This window comes from Kogia breviceps, chromosome 19 (assembly GCF_026419965.1).
Source record: "Kogia breviceps isolate mKogBre1 chromosome 19, mKogBre1 haplotype 1, whole genome shotgun sequence".
Taxonomy (NCBI): Eukaryota; Metazoa; Chordata; class Mammalia; order Artiodactyla; family Physeteridae; genus Kogia; species Kogia breviceps.
This window is the reverse complement of record NC_081328.1, coordinates 50194556-50214095: the sequence shown is the minus strand read 5'-3', so window position 1 is coordinate 50214095 and position 19540 is coordinate 50194556. Positions and strand designations below refer to the sequence as shown.

The 19540-nt window shown below is 53.9% G+C and overlaps 1 protein-coding gene and 1 long non-coding RNA gene across 4 annotated transcripts in view; one reads left to right on the top strand and one right to left on the bottom strand.

Moving 5' to 3' along the window:
• LOC136793146 (uncharacterized) overlaps positions 1-19540 on the top strand; it is a 74054-nt gene that overhangs the window by 5134 nt on the left and 49380 nt on the right. Inside the window, exon 6 of one of the 2 annotated variants that reach the window (XR_010838026.1) lies at positions 173-322. The exons of the other annotated variant lie outside the window; for it this stretch is intronic. This is a non-coding gene — a long non-coding RNA (uncharacterized lncRNA). Of the gene's footprint in view, positions 1-172; positions 323-19540 lie in introns of those variants that run through there. 2 annotated transcript variants of the gene reach the window in all.
• Positions 316-16357, bottom strand: ST6GALNAC2 (ST6 N-acetylgalactosaminide alpha-2,6-sialyltransferase 2). Of its 2 annotated transcripts, none has more exons than XM_059048106.2 (9): positions 15962-16357; positions 12030-12090; positions 8941-9115; positions 8137-8305; positions 7572-7710; positions 5920-6023; positions 4040-4240; positions 2624-2723; positions 316-1428 (listed from the first exon to the last, which is right to left on the bottom strand). In XM_059048106.2, exons 1-9 carry the CDS (start codon positions 16084-16086, stop codon positions 1261-1263), a joined length of 1242 nt encoding a protein of 413 aa, XP_058904089.1. In that variant the 5' UTR covers positions 16087-16357; the 3' UTR covers positions 316-1260. The 2 variants fall into 2 exon arrangements, with proteins under 2 accessions (XP_058904089.1, XP_058904090.1); XM_059048107.2 differs by having other exon boundaries at positions 4040-4123; positions 15962-16173.

Genomic DNA, 19540 nt, shown 5'->3' with positions numbered 1-19540 from the left:
TGGATTTCCTATGAAGCCACTGTGTCTTGGGTTTAACTTTGAAACAAATTAAAAAATTTTAAAACTGACTTACTAGCATTTGTGGATTTCAGATTGAGACCCATGTAAAAGCAATGTTTTATTATTTATTTATTTAAAAAAATTAAAAAAAAAAAATTTTTCCGGTACACAGGCCTCTCCCATTGCGAAGCGCAGGCTCAGCAGCCATGGGTCACGGGCCTAGCCGCTCTGCGGCATGTGGGATCTTCCCAGACCGGGGCACGAACCCGTGTGCCCTGCATCGGAAGGCGAACTCTCAACCACTGCACCACCAGGGAAGCCCCAAAAGCAATGTTTTATTCTGTGACTCAGCATATTCTTTTATAAGTGAAAGTTTCAGAGAAGAATAGTTGTGGGTAACAGGATGCAATCAGATGTTTTGGTGTTTATAAGTTTCCCACTAAATTGATCTTATGCCCCTTTAACCGGTTGACAAGTTTTGGTAACGACAGATGTGATGGGAATAGGGAAAGATTAAAGTATGGATAAAAATGGGTCCAGGCGTCGGGAAGCTGTGGTTTCTCAAGTAGCTGTGTTAGTCATTAAAGCCTAAGTGTCCATTCACTTAATCACATGTCTCAATTTCTAAAGTAGCATTTTGATCCTTGTTGTTAGGTGTGCTGATATGATCGTCCCTTCAAGACCACAGACCCAAGGGCCAGGTTTTGGGCAGGGAGGCTCTTGCCTACCAGACCTGTGGAGACATCCCCCTGCCCCCTCCACTGCCTTGGAGTTTGTGTAAAGCTGGACATGCTAGTGGGAGGGTTTGGGCTGAGAAGCATGCATCTGCTTCTACTGCTGCTTGATCTTTGTACTGACCTAGTCACTCCGTGCCACTGCTGTCTGGGGAACGCTCAGCTGAGAAGGATGCCTGCCTCACGCTGGTGAGGGGCAGTCTCACCTTGAGAGTGTTATCTTCAGTTTTAAAGACAAATCCAGCAGAGAGCGTTTGTTTTTCCTTGGCCAGGGTTGGGATGTCTGCCTCAGAACAGAGGAGAGTCTTCTTGGATGAGCTGAGGACAGGGTTGGGTGTCCCACAAAGAACAGGCTTCAGTGACAGTCACACATCCACTCGGTGTCCTCTGTAGGGAAGAAGGGGGTGGAGGGTCAAGGACAGTTGGAGCCCCTCTCAGGCTGAAAAGACCAGAAGGCAGCTTTGGCCACTTGAGGGGCCAAGGGCCTCAGCTCTGCAAAAACACAAAGGTCTTGGGTGCTTCAGGGTCAGCGCTGGTACAGCCAAAGGATGCCAGCCTTGTGCAGGTCCTTCCACAGGGTGGCTTCCAGGGACAGATCATGGTTCACGTAGAATATCAGCGGCTTCTTTATTCGTTCGAAATAGTGGTCAGAAAATTTCTGGTAGTTGCTTGTGATGAATCCGTAGGCACTAACCTGGACAAGGACAGTCATTGAGTTAGCATTTATTGCACTTCCACTATGTGTAAAGTGACGTGAATTTAGAAAGCCACGTCCCCCCTTCCTTAGCTGCCTTGTGTTGTGTGAAGGTGAGGGTAAACAGTTCTCACCCACACTTTAATACCCCGAACTGTCCTCTTTCTGCATATTTTCTCATTCAGCCTTACAACAATCTTAGGTAGATACTGTCCCCATTTTACAAATGGGGAAACAGGCTCAGAAAGGTAACCAAATGTGTGTCCCCCATCACAAGCTAGTAAGTAACTGGGCTGGATTTTGAACTCAGGTCTGTGACACCAAAGCTGTGATCGTCACTGTGCTCAAGATAGAGGCAAAAAGCCCCTTGCCTCCTATTCTAATGGTGACTGCAGACAAGAGACTCCTGTTTAAAACAGGGAAAAGGTGGGGCTTCCCTGGTGGCGCAGTGGTTGAGAGTCTGCCTGCCGATGCAGGGGACACGGGTTCGTGCCCCGGTCCGGGAAGATCCCACATGCCACGAAGCGGCTGGGCCCGTGAGCCATGGCTGCTGAGCCTGCGCGTCCGGAGCCTGTGCTCCACAACGGGAGAGGCCACAGCAGTGAGAGGCCTGCGTACCGCAAAAAAAAAAAAAAAAAACCAACAACACAGGGTAAAGGTGACCATAGTCCAGTGGTGCTTGGCCTCAGTTCTTGTGCTGGCTTCAGTGTGGGTCACTACCTTTTCTTGAAAACTGCTTCTCAACCTCTGTCTGCGCACGTCATATGGGCACCACCCCATCGAGAATGTCTCATATAGTGATTTCAGAGATTCCTTGTGTGGAAGGCTGCCCACCTCGGTTCTAGAATATCCTCACAAAAAGATGTCTGCCCACTTTTGTTGAGAAGATTTTTCTTTCACAAGAGCAGTTGGCAGAGGGGGTGAAAGAAGCCAGCCCAGGGGAAGGTGGCTGTGATTGGGAAGGCAAGGCTGGCACAGGGGACTGTCCTATAAGGGACCCTGAAGACCACTTCTTCCATCCCGTTCCCGAGACCAAGATCACTCCTGCAGCTGGGGCATCCTTCCCCCACAGGATAGAGGCCCAGAGTCCCAGATATGGGCTAGCAGGCCTCAAGTAGGGGATATCATGGATCGAATTAGGTTCCATTCACACCTACTCTGCTGCTGTGGGCTCCTGAGAGAGAAGACCTCTTACCTGGTCACATGTATGCAGTGCTGTCAGCAACATGAGGGCTCCAGTACTAGGCATGTATAGGTCTCTGAATTTTGTGTTAATCCACTTGGATTTCAGAAACCTGGAATCAAAAAGAGCCGTCAAAACGCAGGACTTTTGGTCTTGCACACTAGCTTGATGGTTGTGCCATTAAACCAGTTTGGTTGGAAAACTGCAAAAATTTCCAGCCCTTCTACCCCAACCCATCCCCTATTTGGGAAAAGACCAAATGAACTATACACAAAAATCTTTGGTTGAAATAACACCTTAGGTAACAGGGTGAGAAAGAGGAACAGGTCCTCCCAAAGGACCGCAGGTGAGAGCCTTCCCCTTTCTCCCACTGTCTAGAAGCCTGAATCCAGTCTAACTCACCTTTCCTCTGCAACACCCTTCTGCACCACAGTGTCTAGGGCATAGGTGGCCTAGTTATTTAGCCGGAGACCTAAGCTTCTACCTCGAGACTTTTGGCCAAGCAGGAGCCACATATGAAGACAGAGCACACAGGTCCTGTGACTGGAGGCACTGGCGAGGTGATGCATGTGTGTGTGTGCGCACGTACACACATTCAGAGACACCCAGAACAGTCCAAAAGTGAGGCCACAGTATGGTGACCACAGGGCTTGAGCTCAGCCCTGGATTCTCATCTAGGCCTTGCCAGGCAGTCGCCTAGCCTCTCAGCCTGATCTGCCTCTGTTGAGTGGTCTTCAGTTTGCCTCCCAGACCCACCTGCCAGCCCTGGCCTGCTCTGTCTTAGGATGCTAGCCTCTGGGCTGTAGTAGGGTTTCTCAGCTGCAGCACTGCTGTTACTTAGGGCCAGATAGTTCTTTGTTGCCGGGGCTGTCTTGTGCATCGTAGGATGATCAGCAGCAGCCCTGGCTTCTGCCCACAAGTGGCACTCACGCTCTCCTAGTGACAACGAAAAATGTCTCCAGACCAGGACAGTTGACCTGCCTCCTGCTGAGAACCACTGGTGGGGGGGGGGTGAGGTTTGAGATCTGCAGGCAGATGTTCCCCAGGCTCCTCCCCGTGGCCTCCGGTCATTGAGCTGTGCTCAGGCCTGCAAGTGGTCACACTCGGCTCCTACCAGTACCAGTACAGCCCCATGTCTGTGCTCCCCCCATGCCTGGCCTAAGCTTTTCTGAACATTCCTAGTAAGGAAACCTGATGAGTTCCCTCTCCATTTCCCATCTACCTTGACTGATAGAACACCACCTCCATCAAGGTATAGTATTCAAATAAAGTAGTAAGTGAAAGCAGTGTAAGTGTTTGGGGCATCCTCGTACATGGCCCCTCTGTGTGTTTCATCCTTGCCGGGATAAAGCCGGTGCTGCTAGCGGGTGTGGGGGCGGGGAGGGGGGGGAAGCGGTTCTTCCCAGCACCACCCCTACCCCCACCTACCTCTCTGTCAGGTAGCTGATGAAGTCTGGATGGAGTAGCTTGAATTGGCTGGCGGAGGCTTCTGGTCCAAAATAGGTCTGAGGCCTAGGACCCACGATAGAAATGGACAGAGCGGCCGGTGCCGTCGTACGGCCCGTTGGGGAGTGAGGAGAGGGGAAAGGCGCCAGGACCGTGGCGGTGTCTGGACCGGTAGGAGCGGGGCTGGGCGTAGTAGCGGGAGAAGGGGGTGTAGAAGGTGGCAGGCAGCACCGTGGGGACCACGTACGGCTTCCCGCCCACCAGGACCTCCGAGGGTGGGGTGTACGTGAGAGAGGAGGGGGGTGTGAACAGAGCGGGAGGAGTCGGGTAGGAGCAGCTGACCGGGTAGTGGGGAGGGGGTGGGAGGAGAGGGAAGTAGCGAGACTCAGGGGGGTCGCGCGCTCGGTTCTGGGAAGGGCACGGGAAGGAGCAGGGGAAGCACTGGTTTTGGGGAAGTGGTGAGGTAGGAGGCTGGAAGAAGGGCGGCTCCTTCAGGAAGTGGGGCACATAGGGGGCGATGTAGGTCGGGATGCCCCGAATGGGCCCGATATAGGAGGCCGAGGGTGCAGGGCTGTGGGACGGGGACTGGGCGCCGGGCACGGCGGGGGTTTGGGAAGAGTTCCGAGAGAGAGATTTTAAGCCAGATAGGGAGGGAGATTTGGAGGTGGGTGGGGTGACGTTAGGGGCAGACCCTCGAGGCTGGACATGAGGGCTAGGGGTCAGGGAGGAAGCCCGGGAAGAGGGCTGTGAGGCATTTGGGGTGGCAGGGTGAGAGGGGGGACGGGAGGAAGACCCCCGGGTGGGGGACGGGGGAGGGGCAGAGCCATCAGCGCTGGCGTAGGGCTGCTGTTTGGTGTGGTCAGATCGGGACTGGGAGGGGGACTGGGAGGGGGACTGGGAGGGGGACTGGGTAGGGGACGGATTAGGGGTATGGGAGGGGGAGCTCATTGGTGTTGGGGAGGCTTATGTCCGCCCGGTGTCTTTGAGCCAGCCCCCCCAAGAGCCAGTCCCGCCCCGCATCACAAAGCCCACCCTCATGACCAGCTGCAGCATTGTGAGCTCTTGGAGGGGGGTGGGGCACAGGGCAGGGCTGGTGGAGCCCGCCTGGCCTCTGAGGGCTTAACCTCCAAGGAGGCCTCAGAAGCTGCTCTTTCATGGTGGGTGAGATGTCCTGGGGCCACCGAGATGGGAGGCTGGTCATTGTCACGGGGGGTGGGGTGGGGTGGTGGTGGTGGTAGTAGTGGTGGTGGTGGCGCAGATTTCTAAAGACCTGACTCAGGGACAAGATATTGTCTCAGCACCACAGGGAGGAGGTTTAGATGAGGCCAGGACATGGTTCAAAAGAGCTGGACACAGGCCTGCTACCCAGGAAGGTGGGGGAGAAAAGACAGAGGGCCCTTTGTTCCCACTTCACCGGACACTGGACCCACGTCGCCTGCTCTCCCATTTCATGGACAGTCTTGGGAGGGTTCCCGCCAAGAGGAATGGAATGGATACTGGCCCCCACTCTTGGTTTCCAGAGACAATGTGCTCAAACAGGACAGCAGAGCCAGCTGTGGACAGGTCCTGCTGCTGCCACTGGCTGGGTGGCTGGGTTGTTTGTGGGGACAGCAGCCTGAAGCTGAGGGGCCAGGCCTGCCTGCTCAGAAAGGAGCCCCTTGAACCTACAGCCCACCTTGTCAGGAGGGTCCCTGGGGACCAGCAGCGTTACCTAGGCTTTCCTGGGGGTAGGAAAAAAGAGCTTAATCTTCTAATGCTCTGTTGAATTCTTGGGGATTTTCTTGCCTCCTTCACCCACCTTTCCCATCTGACAGTGGACCCTGGGAGCATTACCATGCCCTGCCCCCTGCTTGGTTGCTCACCTGTCCCCTTTATCGGGGCCCTCAGGAACAGGCACACCTAGAATGGCCGATCGCAGCATCATGTAGTCACGGATGTCTGAGGGGATGAAGATATAGCGCAGGTCCTGTCGGAGTGGCAGAGAAACAGCCGCAGTGGGAACGAGACTGCATCAAAATCCTGCTGAGAGTGGACTGCTCTCCACCCAGTCTATCTGCCCTGACGGGAGCATTTCCCTTTTATGCCTGGAATTCCCACTTTCAGGTACCCTGGTGGTTTCAGTACTTAAATTCTTTGATACTCTTCCCTTCAACAAGCGATGCTTAATTGCCATCCCCTTGAGTGTGGGCTGGACTTAGTGACAAATGAACAAAATTTTTCTAATGCATAGAAAAAAGTGGAAGTAAGGAAGGGTATGTGACCTTGGAAAGTGGGTCATAAAAGGCCCTGGAGCTTCCTTGCTCTCTGGGGTCGCTCACTCGGGGCGGGAGGGAGCAAGGGCTGTGAGGGAGCCGTCTCAGCTCCGGCCAGAGGCAGGCCTGAGGACCGCAGCCCCTGCCAATCCTGACTGCAACCGCTGGGAGACCCTGAGGATACTCCGCTGAGCTGCTCCTGAATTCCTGACCCATGAAAACTGTGAGATAATCAGTGTTTGTTGTTTGAAGCTACTAGGTTTGGGAGTAGTTTGTCATGCAGTTATAGATAATGCCTACAGGTTCTGTGGCTACACCAGAAATGGAGCTGTCCCATTTTGTTCTGTCACGAGCCGAAAGAGGCCTTGGTGCACAGACACTGTGGCTAGGACACCCCTGAATTGCTTGGTCAGAGGAGGAAGCGTCTAGAAACTCAAACCAGTCCTATTGAGCATCCCAGAACCCTTATCCTGGGACCTCCCCACTGCATGTGGTAACCAGCCCACTCTAGAAGGGAAGCACTGTGTTACAGCCACTAGCTGTGGTTGAAAGAACCTGGAAACGGCAGACAGACTCAGATTCCAGTTCTGCTCCGAAGCTGGGGCTCTGGGCATGTTTTCCTCAATTGCTCAGCTGAACCTCAGCTTCCTGCACGGTCTGCTGTGAGCCCTCAGGAGGGCACACATCATTCTTCTAGTGGGCAGCGTGAGAAATGGAAACAACCCTAGCACTGTGGTCAGAGGGGCCTGGATTTTGATGATTCTGGCTGGCTGGTGGCCTTGGACACACTGCCCTCTGGCAAGGGGCTGCTGTGATGCCTGTATGCGGCGCTGGGAAGTGCGGGAGGCACTCAGTAAATACCCTCCCACTGTGTGTAGCCTGAGCTCCGGGTGGGGGTGGGGGTCTGGATTTGAATCCAGCCCCACCGCATCTTTACTGACTGAAGGGGCCCTGGGCCTTAGTCTCCTCACCAGTAAGAGAGGGCTGGCGTGGCCTCTGTAAGTGCCTGGCACTCCGTAAGCTTTCAGTCAATGTTACCCATTTGTGTTCCACCCGAGTTGCCCTGAGCCAACTGAAACCACAGGGCGCCCTGCCCAGATCCGCCCCTTCAGTGGCTCCATTGTGTGGGCCCAAGACCCTGGCACAGCCTCTCTATGCACTGGGCTGGGGCTTGGGAACCCTGTGGACCACCCCTCAGGCGCGGGTTGGGAAACAATGGCACCGACTGTCAGTGACAACGGTGTGCCCATCAGGGGCCTCACCTGTCCCTGCGGCACAGAGGTGAAGCCCAGGTTTGAGTAGGAGATGAGGGAGTTCTTCATTGTGTTTACAGTGAAACCGTAGAAGGAGGTCTTGGTGCCCACGTCATTCTCAAAGCCTTTGATCACAGCACCATTGAGTCTGGTCCAGACAGAGGCCCATCAGCCTGCTTGTGGCCGCACGAAGCTGCGTGTTTACTTCCACCCCCAGGAGGCCTCACCTGTCCCTGCTCCTCCCCAGCGTTCTGCCAGCCCCTCTGCCCACAGCAGCCCCATCCCCACAGCTCGGGACCTGAAGGGATGCCTTGTGAAGTGGCCAAAGGTGACCCTGGCAGCTCCTTCCTCCTGGGTCCCCTTAGCCGACCACACCCTCACTCATCTTCAGGGCCTGTTTCCGTGATGCCTCTCTCCGTGCCTGTCTGCCCATTACAACTGCTGAGCTAGCTGCCTGAGGCCACTGCTGCCTTGGCCCGTGCCCTCACCTATGATGCTCTCCCGGGGGCTGGCTGGGGACCAGCTCTCCACCCAGCTCCTCTCCTGCTTCCTCCCTGGCCCCTGCCCCACATACCTGAACACGTAGTCATGGGCATCGATGTTCTGACCCTGGCGGGAACCATTCAGAATGCCTCCGTTACCCACCACGGCACACCGGATGCAGCCTGGAAGCAGCTCCCTGGAGACGGCAAACAGCCTGGTGCTCTCAGAGCCATTCAGGAGGCTCAGGGTGGAGGCGATGGCTGTGGGTGTGGGACAGGGTGGGGCACCACGAGGGGCCATATGGGTCATTGGGTCCTTCCCAAGACTTCCTGGCTCCCCACCTGCCCGAGGCCTGACACCAGCCCCTCTCCAGAGGCACAGAAGGTGGAGGACAATGAAATGCCAGTGGGAAGAGGGTGGTGGGGCAGGGGGTTTGGCTGTGACCTCAGTCATCTCAAGAACTCAGATACCAGTCCTCCCAGGACCGGGTGTATTCCCAAAGAAAATAATTGGAGGCACGGTGGGGTGGGGGGCAGGTTTAGGGGGCTCTGGGCGGTTTCCCACAGCAGCAACCATCCACAGGCTGTTTGAGGCCCCACAGCCGCTGTCCTCGGCCCCCTTTGGGCACTGGCATCTTTCACCCCAGGGAAGCCCCAGGATAGTGAGAGCTGCTTGCAGGGGCAGCCAGGCCCCTCTTCCGGACCCTGTGGTGCTTGTAGAGATTGGGGGGGGGGAGTCAGGAGTCACACAGCATGGGTGTTGAGCCCTGAGGCCCGCCTGGGAGGAAGAGGCAGGGGGTCCACATCTTGGTGCTGTGAGGGAGGAGAGGCCCATTCTGCACCAAGGCCAAAAACAGGAGCAATGGACTAGTTGAGGCCAGAGGGCTGCAGGTTACCTTGGCCGGAGAGCCCCTGCCAGCCATAGGGGGCTTTGTGCTGGCTCAGGCTGTCCCAGAGCTCCTGGGTGAAGAGGTTCCCTGACAGCAGCACTGGAATGGAGAGATCAAACAGATCCCGGAAGTGAGGGTGCCGTTGAATGGCGAGATAAAGTGGGTGTCGACAGGGCAGGTTCTGTGGGTGAGAAGAGAAGAGGGCTGTTTCTGGGGGTTGGGGTGGGTAGGAGCCACCAGAGGGCTGAGAGGGAAGTGCCGCCCTTCTCCCTCTAGACTTGGGCAACCCCCAGGTCTACAGGCCCAGGTGGCCTGTAGTGCAGCAGCCCAGTGGGGGTGAGAGAGCTTTCTGGATTTACCCTGCCCAGTCCTTCTCCTGGATGCCACATCTCTGGGGCCTGATGGCTGTGGCCTCCTACAACTTCACCTCACACTTGGGGGGAACTTTGAGGCATTTTCCCACAAAGGGGTAAGACCTGCCTGCCCTGTGGTGGAGGAGGAGGTCCAGCCTGGGCTTAGGAATCCGTCAGCCTGGATCCAAATCCTAGCTCTAGCAGTCCTTGCCATACGATTCATGTGGAACGGGCTGCTGGGAAGATTTATGACGTGTTTCTGCCAGTCGGTGCCTATACTGAATTGAAGAGTGTCCCCTCCCCCAATTCATGTCTGCCCAGAACCTCAGAATGTGACCTTATTTGGAAGTAGGGTCCTTGCAGATGTAATTAGTAAGATGAGATCATACTGTATTAAGGTGGACCCTAAATTCAATAACTGGTATCCTCATAAGAAGGCATGTGCTGATGGGGGCAGAGATTGAGTGATGCAGCTACTAGCCAAGAAACACCTGGAGCCTCCAGACACTGGAAGAGGCCAGGAGGGATTCTTCCCTAGAGCCTTCAGAGGGAGGCTGGCCCTGCTGACACCTTGATTTCAGACATCTGCCCTCTAGAACTGTGAGAGAATCCTTTTCTCTTGTTTTAAGCCACCCAGTTTGTGGTAATTTGTTCCAGCTGCCATAGAAAGCCCTCCAGGGCCTCTGCACGCAGCGACCTTGAAGGCGGGCAGTGCACCAAAAAGGCCTCAGCTCAGTCTGCCTGCAGCCCCCATGTCAGAATCCTGAACAGCCTCGGCTTGGGTGGAGCTGTTCTTCCCACTGAAGGGGGCTCTTTGTTAAGCCGTTGGTTTGATCAAAGGACAATGCAGGAAAGAGCTGTACAGTCATTTCTGCTATCATGTGACATACGAGTGCCTAAAATCCATTATGCACAATTGTGCAACCAAAACCACAGGTCTTTTGGGAAAGGGGATTAGCAGCGCAACACTCAAACCCTTGATCAGTGATGCATAAAATAAGGAAGAACGTAGGTAAGATAGAAGCAGTTTTACATACATCAGCTGGTTAAGAAATACATATAAGTACTACTAAAAATATGGCACTTGACCTTGAAAAAGACTTGACATTTGCTTGGGGATGTGGGTGTCGGAAGGGTGGCAGCTTGGGAGTTTTCGTGAAGTGGTGGAAAGCCGGTTATAACGTGATGAAGTGGATGGCTATCTGAAGTGTGCGTGTGTGTGCCTTTTGTGTATTCCTACATGGCTCCCTTTCGTTGAGTGTGGTTTTCCGCGTTTACCAGTGTTCTTGCTGACAAAATTACTGATAAACACACGAAATTTGGATTATGCTCATATTGTTTACTAAATATAGCAATCTTTATGAAGAACAAATTCATGTTTTCAAAGCAAGCATTAAGCCGAACTGACAGCACCAATTTCACTACTATTCAGTTTATCATAGGGATGTTTTCCAGGGCCTTCTTTACGAGGCTCCAATCGAAAAATCTTCAGGTCTCTGTATCTGGAAAGGCTGCACTTTCCTTGGGCAGCTGGCTTGCTTTTTACCTCATGGACAGGGTGGCCACTAGGAAGCTAAGAGCCAGATATATAGCCCATCTCTTACACCCTGTGGCATATTTTTCATGCACTTATCCGACGTTGTCTAATTTTCCTCCCTTTATTTTTCCTTTACCTGCTTCTTCATTTTTTTTTTTTTTGCCATGTCATATGTGTCCGAAAACCACCTCAAATCCTTTTTTTAAACGAGGTGGGGAAATATGTCAATTAGCACCAAGCAGCTCAAGGTGAAAAGGACTTAAGGAAAAGTAAAGGTGACTTGACTAAGCACTTATAAGAGACCCTTGAGGCCTCTCTTCAGCCTGCTGGCCAAGTGTCCACGCGGCCTCTCTTATCAGGAAGGGGTCCCATCACCTGCCCAGGGCTTCCTACTCTGTCTCTGACCGCTCAGCAGTCACTAAGCCTTGCATGGGGTGAAATCTTGCTCCCTGAGGCTTCAGTTAACAATTTCCAGTCTCTGGGGCATTAAAAACAACTCTTAAACCCGAATCGAGCCAGAATTACACAGTCATCACCCCTCCCAACTGCAGCACGCAGAGGGGGTGAGGCCGTATTGCTCGGTGGTTCAGAGCCAGGCTCTGGGGTCGAATGAGAAGCTGGAACCCCTGTACCACCTCTTCTCCGTGAGTGACCCTGGCCTTGCTGCGCCTCATTTTACTCATCTGTAAAACTGCCTCACAGGCTCGCCATGAGGCTTAAGTGAGAGAACTCACGTAAAATGCTTGAGACGGCCTTTCAGGCCACAGTCAGCGTGATGTGTTACAGAGCAGGGCCCGGAAGTTCTCAAACGTCTTCCCAGGGTTTGGTGTTTACTTCATGGTGAGCAGTTTAAATGTGACTTTTACAGTAAAAAGACATTTTGAGGAGTAGAATGTAAAAGTCACAGGACTTTTAAAGATAAATAAAGACTTCCCAGAACTTTTCAGCTGGCTACACCCCAAGGAGTAAATACGGAGTCACCCTTCTCTGCTGTTGGGGTGCAGGGAACCCCAGTGGTCAGGTCTGAGGAGCCCTGACTGGCTGGCCGCTCAGTTCTGTGCTTCCTTTGGGGGAATGGCCGGGGTGGGGGGTGGGGGGGATTCCAGAGTGCTCCCGAGAATGTTCTCATTCGTGCTTTTCTCCCCCCACCCCCAATGCTAACTTGAGAATGTGAGAAACTGCCGCAGGGTAGCTGGCCCCAGTACCTTTCTCGTCCTAGAATTCGATGCCTTGGGTCCAAAGAAAGCTCGAGACGACGTGATGTTCCTGGGGGAGAAGGCAGAAGTAAAGCAGGGGTCTCACCTGCCCCTGGAACCTGCTGTCTGGCTCTGTTAGCTCTGGGGGCTGATAGTCCATCAGGGTCTGATTTTTTCTGTGCTCTGATTCTTGCCCATCCGTCTCTCTTTGGGCACACAAAATACTGTCCTATTATTATGTTCTACCCAGAAACCAAGAAATAAAGCCCCTTGGCAAGCGGCTGAAATGTGGAGTGTATAGGAACAGTGAGGTGGTGGTTAAGAGATGAAAATATAAAATAGGAAAGATTGCCAGCCCCCTGGGACTGTGACCATCTGAGGGGTCTCCCTGCCAAAAGGCCCCAGAAACAGGTGTTAGATGCCAGGTGCCTGGGGCCCCCTTCACCTGGTGAAGGGCACGGGTCTGAAGCCTGACTCCGTGGATTTGTATCCCAGGATCTCTGGAAGCTACTGAACTCAGAACCTCAGTCTCTGTGTCTGTTCAGCTGGGATAATCATACGGGTGTGAAGATAATCACGCTGGGACAGGCTGGGACCTGGGGGCCTTTGCTGCAGTGCTTGCACGCGGACAAACGACCCCTCGAGCCACAGAATGCAAAGCAACTATAAGGGACTAAAAATAGCTGGGTGCGTGTGCAACTGGGGCAAACTATGAACAAGATACAAAAAGACCAAAAACTCAGCAAAAGCAGGATACTGCACATGTAACCTGCACAGGGACCACCAAGGGGGTGGGCAGACCACCTAAGCGTCCCCTCTGGCCCAAGCCCTGGACCCATTCCTACTGTCACCCAGTATAAGGAACCAGCCCCCCCCCCACCACCAGGGAGCAAGCAAGCAAGGGAACCTGTTGTTTTCACTTCCCCCTACTGCAGCAGGGGCCCCAATAAAGCCTTGCCTGAATTGTTGGGAGGTGCAAACACAGAATCTAAATTATCTTACATGAAAAGCCTGCCTTCAGGTTTGTGAAAGACCATGGGGGAGCAGGCCAGGAAAAGCAATGTGATCCCTTCTCCCACCTGTCCCTTTTGCCCCAGAAGGCCACCCACAGAATCCTGTAGCTCCTCTTTGAGGGGCTGGGACTGTGGTGCTCAGCCTCGCTGGCCTTTGAGAATCCTAGGGAGCTTTTGAAAAGCACCGGTGCCCCACCTCTGAATTCTGATCTGATTGTTCTGGGCCTCTGGTGATATAACTCCCACTCCCCCACTCCCCCCTCCCTACCTGGTGATTCTAACAGGCAGCCAGCCAGGCTTGGAACCTGATGGAGGAACTGCTGAACTGGTGGAATAGAGACAGAAGGGACAGAGTTGTGGGGCGGGGATGGGGAGTTCAGTTTTGCTGCTCTGAATTGCCCCAGCCTCAGGGAGGCCTGCTCCTCTCTCCAGAGCACCCCTTATGCTCACAGACTTCCCCCAGCTCCTCCCACTCTGGAATCCATGGGCATTTACACACCAGCCTGGGAGCTGGGAAGGAGTGGGGAAGGGGCCAGCCCAGCTCACCCGCACCCCTATGGAAAGTTTAACCAGCCCGAGGAGGGAGGAGGTCGATGTTGTGCAGTTTTTCATAAAGCTAAATTTACTCAACTTAGACCATATTCTTAGGAATTCTTCACCCTAAAATAGCCTTTTCTTTTACAAAATAATGTTGACAGTAGATGGTAACTGGCAGGTAACCGGCGTCCTGTAGCTATCCTCACCCCCTCCTCCAGAAAAAACAAGTCTAGAAATCCCAAGCCCAGGAGCTCTACTGATTCACATTCTTCTGTGGGTAAAAATTCCTGAACTGATGCCACTCTCTAACCTGCAAGGAGAGCCCTGTCTCATCTCGGGTGTGGTAGGCCAGGTTCCAGGGCCTTGCTTCCCTGGACTCTCCACTGTAGCCAGCCAGGTAGGTCCGTTTGTGGTCCCAGTTGGGGAACCTGCTGTCCCCGCCCAGATTTCCATCCCACCTGCCACCCTGCTTATCCACCTCCTACCGAGACTGAGTCTGGACCTGGCCCCTGGGGTTTAGTTACAGCACAGACATCACCAAAACAACAAGGATATGAACTGGTTCTTGGGTTGTACTAGATTTTTAAAAGATGAAAGTTCTTTTTAAAAGCTTTGTTGAGGTGTAATGGATGTTCAGCAAACCTCATATTTAGAGTGGTATTAGTTACTTTCAACAGATGTTCAAGGGTGTTTCAAAACATCCTTACATAAAACTGACAAGGATCCCCCCCCTTTTTTTTAAATGTTGCATACATTTTCTTTTCTTTTCTTTTTTTTTTTTTTTTTTTGGTACGTGGGCCTCTCGCTGTTGTGGCCTCTCCCGTTGCGGATCACAGGCTCCGGACGCGCAGGCTCAGCGGCCATGGCTCACGGGCCCAGCCGCTCCGCGGCATGTGGGATCCTCCCGGACCGGGTTAGGAACCCGTGTCGCCTGCATCGGCAGGCGGACTCTCAACCACTGCGCCACCAGGGAAGCCTTGCATACATTTTCTGTTGGGTTTTTTTTTGTTGCGATTTTAATTAATTAATTAATTAATTAATGGCTGTGTTGGGTCTTTGTTACTGTGCGAGGGCTTTCTCTAGTTGTGGCAAGCGGGAGCCACTCTTCATCGCGGTGTGCGGGCCTCTCACTATCACGGCCTCTTGTTGCGGAGCACAGGCTCCAAACTCGCGGGCTCAGTAATTGTGGCTCACGGGCCCAGTTGCTCCGCGGCACGTGGGATCTTCCCAGACCAGGGCTCGAACCCGTGTCCCCTGCATCGGCAGGCAGATTCTCAATTACTGCGCCGCCAGGGAAGCTGCAATCCCCTTTCTTAATACCCTCAATATTCTCAGTCATTCTCCTTATGCAATTTCTGACTCCAGGGAGATGAAGTAACTTCAGGTTATTATTGCCTGCTTAGAGCACCTTTTGTTCTAAAGGGACTGGACTCATATAATCAGTGGCAAGGGTGTTTCATATTGTTTTGCAGCTTTGGGTGCCCTCTGACCTTGTTTCCTGAGAGCGGACACTAATTTTGATTTCATTCCCTTATGCCTGGAGCAAGGTTTAGTAAGGACTGTGCCGGTGGGAAAACGCTGGGAAGGGAAAGCCAGGCTCCGGAGGCCTCAGAAATCCAGACTCTGGGCACAGCTCGGCCCACCTTCCAGAAGTAAAGCTAAATCCTTTTGAGGCTTCAGTAACTGGAACCATCACCTACCAAAGGCAGGCTCTCAGATTTCTCCTCCTGGGGCACAAAGGAAAGAAAGGCGCCCAGGGTCGGCAAGAGGGAGCGGAGCGCAGGAGGAGGCTCAGGGAGGGGAACTTGGATGGAGCCCAGGATGGGCCCCTGTTCGCCGATCGCGCCCGATTGCGCCCAGACGGTGCTTATCAAAATAAGAAACGGAGCTGAGAGCCGGGAGTTAAGGGAGCCGGGCGCAGGGAGGGCGGGGACCACAGCTAGAGGGAGAGGCGACCCGCCGCAGCCCGGCTGAGGAGCCCGGCCAAGTTGGAACCAGAAGACTTGGATCCCTGCCCCAAGGAGAGCCTGAAAAAAACGTGACGTTAGCGAGGGACAATGGGTGGCAAAAACGGGACTGTTTTTAAAAGATTCAGGTGTCCTAGCCAAATCTGGACAATAGAAAGGGTTTCTACTCAGGGCCGGATGGAAGTAAGCATAAGGCTGCCGGGAGCGGATCGCCAGTGCTCAAGGGGCGAAGCTCCTCTCGGACCCCGGCAGAGGCTGTGGGGCCCCGGCAGCACGAGTTTAACGCCGAGGTGGAGGCTCTGGGGACAAAGGGCCGCAGCCCAAGTGCCCGCGGCAAGCCACCCCAGAGGGCGGCCCAGCCCTGAGCTGGGCGCCGTGCGCGTCCCCTGCGCCCTCCGGACAGGTCCCGCGCGGCAGCCCCTACCTGGCTCCGGTCTGGGGCCCCGGGTACGACTCCACCGCCGAGGAGTACAGGGCGACGAGGATCCCCGAGCAGACAACCGCGAACAGGAGCAGCAGCCAGAAGAGCGGGCCGCGCGGGAGCCCCATGCAGCCCCGGCCCGCGGGCGTCCCGTCGGCCGCAGCCCGGGCGGAGGGGAGAGGCCTGGGTGGGCCGGCCCGGACTCCCGGAGTCAGCCGCCCGGCCCCCGTGGCCCTCCCCGCCCCGCCCCGCCGCTCCCCCTTCTGCCCGCGCCGAGCCTCCGGACGCTTCCGCACCCTCGGGGCCTGCGCGACGGGTCCTGGAGGGGAGAATGTAGCGCCGGCGCCGGGAACTGCCCTCGCCCGGCCGGCGCCCAGCCCGGGGACACCGCGAGCCGCGGTTGGGCAGGGCGCTTCGCGGTATCTTCAAGGGCGGGCGCGCTCGCGGGGAGACGCCGCCCCCTGCCGCGTGGGCTGCGCACTGCGCCCTCGAGGGCCCCCGGCTCGCGGCTTCCCGATGCCCGAGGCCCATGGGAGGGGCGGCGAGGTTGGAGAAGCAAACCCTGACAGCCCAGACCCTGGGTGGAGCTGGAGGGGTGAGGTAGGGGGCCTGCCGGGATGGGATGGGTGGGGGACCTGAGGCTGCATCCCTCTCATTTGGTGACTGGCGGGGACCCTCAATCGCACTGTGTTCCTGTTACAAACCGAGGCCAACCTGGAGATCTCAGCAGTCCAGAGACACCTGAAGGGTGTAGCAGGGGATCCGGTGTCAGCAGGAAGGGCTGGGGAAGCTCGGGCACTCGTGCTCTGGAAGCAGAGCCCTTCCAGGGAGCGAACAGTAGGTGACACAGTGTATTCTCCAGTGGGCCACGTCCTGGCCTCAGAAACCTGTGAAATACCCCAGACTCCCCCCGCCCCCCGCCAACTATCAGAACCTGCAATGACAGGGACCTTGTCCCTTTCCACCGGCTTTCTGCTCTCCCCTGTTCTTCATGTATGGGAGCAGGTCTGGGTGCAGCAACAGGTATCTATCTGTCCAATTGCAGAGCTTCCCAGAAAGCTTCCTGGAGCCTCTACTCGTGGGCAGGAATGGGTCCTTCAGGCTCAATTCTCACAATTTAAAAAAATACACTTTGCCACCCTGCTGATGGACACTACTTAGAATTGATGGTTTCAAGTCTTTTCCTTTAATCTTTATGTTTTTCAATTGCCAAAATCCCTGTCCATGTTACTTATCCCTTGATCAGCACCTTCTCCCATTTCTTCAGTGGTTGATAAAACATCAGACATCTCTCTAAGCCCCCCAGTTGCAAACCTATCCCTCTCTCTCGTGACAGCCTCACCTACTTCATGAAGAAGGGGAATCTATTCTAAACTATTGCATACATACGAACGAGTCACCTACATACAAACAAGTTCTGTTCGGAGAGTGTGTTCTAAGTACAATTTGTTTCGTAAATCCAAAAGTTAGCCTAGGTACCCAACTAACCCAATCAGCTATATAGTACTGTACTGTAATAGCTTTATAATACTTTTCACACAAATAATACATAAAAAACAAACAAAAAATAAAACATTTTTAATCTTACAGTACAGTACCTTGAAAAGTACAGTAGTAACCAGCTACATCACCGCTGCTTTTACACTTGCTTCCGGACATCCTGGGTTGGAAATATACTGTACTACTGTACTCTATACAGCACTGTACAGTAAAGTACACAAAAGCACAACCACTTGTAGAGGTTGCACGCACGTGACAGTGTACGCCAGACACATAAACTAACTTACGTGATTGGACATGCAAACGCATGTTCGCATCTTTGAAAGTTTGCAGTTTGACGGTTTGTATGTAATGTCTTCAACTTTCCACCTTCAAACCTACAAACTTGGCCCCCACCTCAGTCCAGCTTCCACCTGCCTGGACTCCAGCCTCAAGTTGGCGAGGGCTCTCCTCCTGTGTGGGGTTGACCCTCCACCATCTGTGTTAAGGATTTGGATCCACCTCCAGTGCCTAAAAACCAGTACCCCGCTCAGACCAGAGTTTCCTATCCACCATGTGGGGTTCTCCTTCCCGTCTGCAGCTTGCAGTCTCTCCACCCCTCCTCTGTCTCCCAAGAGATCAGCCCTCTCCCCGAAGCTTTCTTTCCTATCCAGCCAGGACCCGGGGAGTCATAATCTAAAAGTTACTTTCTCATGGTAACCCAGATTCTCTTGTCTTCCTGGCTCTCCGCCCAGCAGAACTCCAAACTGGATTCACACTCTGATCTGCCTGTGCAGTGTCCCCTCCCCCATGCTGCCCACACCCCGGCCTGGCTGAGAGCTGCTAGCCAGTGTCTTATTCCAGAGTAGAATGGTACACATTGTGCATCAGCTGGGCTCCCCACACCAGCCATTTCCTTGTCCTTGTCCAGCTTCCATCCTGCTCAACGGTGATTCCAGAGCGTCACCTCTTTCCTCAAGCCTCCTCGTCTCCCTGCCATACCTTTGAGAGGGGAGCTTCAACTTCCCATGCACTCAACTACAAAGTCACCTCTGGCCAGAACTGTAAGGGTCTGAGGTTTACCCTATGTTCAGGCTAACAGGTCAGCCTGCTACAGTTTTATGGATGCTGGCAGAAGAAACGAGACTCCAGGGTCAGAGAGAAAGGACATGAGATTACTCATGACACAGCAAGCAACACAGACTTCATGAGAAGTCTTGCCCCTCCTTGGCCCTCAGACCCCACAAGGGTGAGGCTGAGGGACCTAGGAGGGGCCACACAACGGGTGTGCTGCACACTCAGTGGGTTTGCAGCACGGCTGAGGAACCCTGAACGAGGAAAACCAGAATCTTCTACAGTGGGCTGCAAGCAAACCTGCCCTTGCCCTAGAGGGAGGCATTAAAAATTATGCTGGAAGTAAGAAAATCTGCCCTTTACGCCAGGTGTGGGCATTATCTTTATCTTCCAAGACCGTTTGCTATATACCAACATTCTTGGAAAGATAGTCTGGGACAATAGGCAGTTAGTGCCTCTGCTATCATGTGCAAAATATGCCCCACCCATTGAGGCCTCCCAACTATTCATACCCGTGCATCTTCACCTGCATCCCTGCAGGCTCTCCTCCAGGGAAAGCGGGCCTCCCTGCTGTGTGCTCCTACCTCTTCTGGTCTTGCTTTTGCGGCAGTCTCCTCCCTATCTACAGGGTCCTTATCCTGGCCTTTGAACATACCCCCTAATATCTCATCCTGAAGAGCAAAGCAAAGCCAAACAAAGTCAAACAAAACCTCTGTTGAGCTGACACTCTTCTTAGCTACCCTTTCCTTTTCATCCTTGTTCTTGGTGGGAAGTCCATGCTGTCACCATTTCTTTCTGAATCTGGTTTCTTTACCTACTTCACCACTGAAACTGTCCCCAGTGAGGCTACCAGGGCCTTCATCATTCCCAGTGGGACAATGGAGCGGACATTTTCCAGTTCTAGTCTTGCTGTGTCTGCCTCTGACTCTGAATTTTTTAAAAAAGTGTCGGTTTCAGGGCTACTTTTAGGCTTTGTTAAATCAAACATCTGGCCACTCCCACGAGGTGGTTCCTGCTGCCTGCCTTTTT

Coding starts and splice junctions, on each gene's coding strand:
- ST6GALNAC2 (XM_059048106.2), bottom strand. CDS start 16,086: ATGGGGCTCCCGCGCGGCCCGCTCTTCTGGCTGCTGCTCCTGTTCGCG. Junction 6,024..7,571: donor CCTCTGTGCCGCAGGGACAG/GTGAGGCCCCTG, acceptor CCACTCCGACAG/GACCTGCGCTATATCTTCAT. Junction 1,429..2,623: donor CACTGCATACATGTGACCAG/GTAAGAGGTCTT, acceptor GTCCTTGTCCAG/GTTAGTGCCTACGGATTCAT.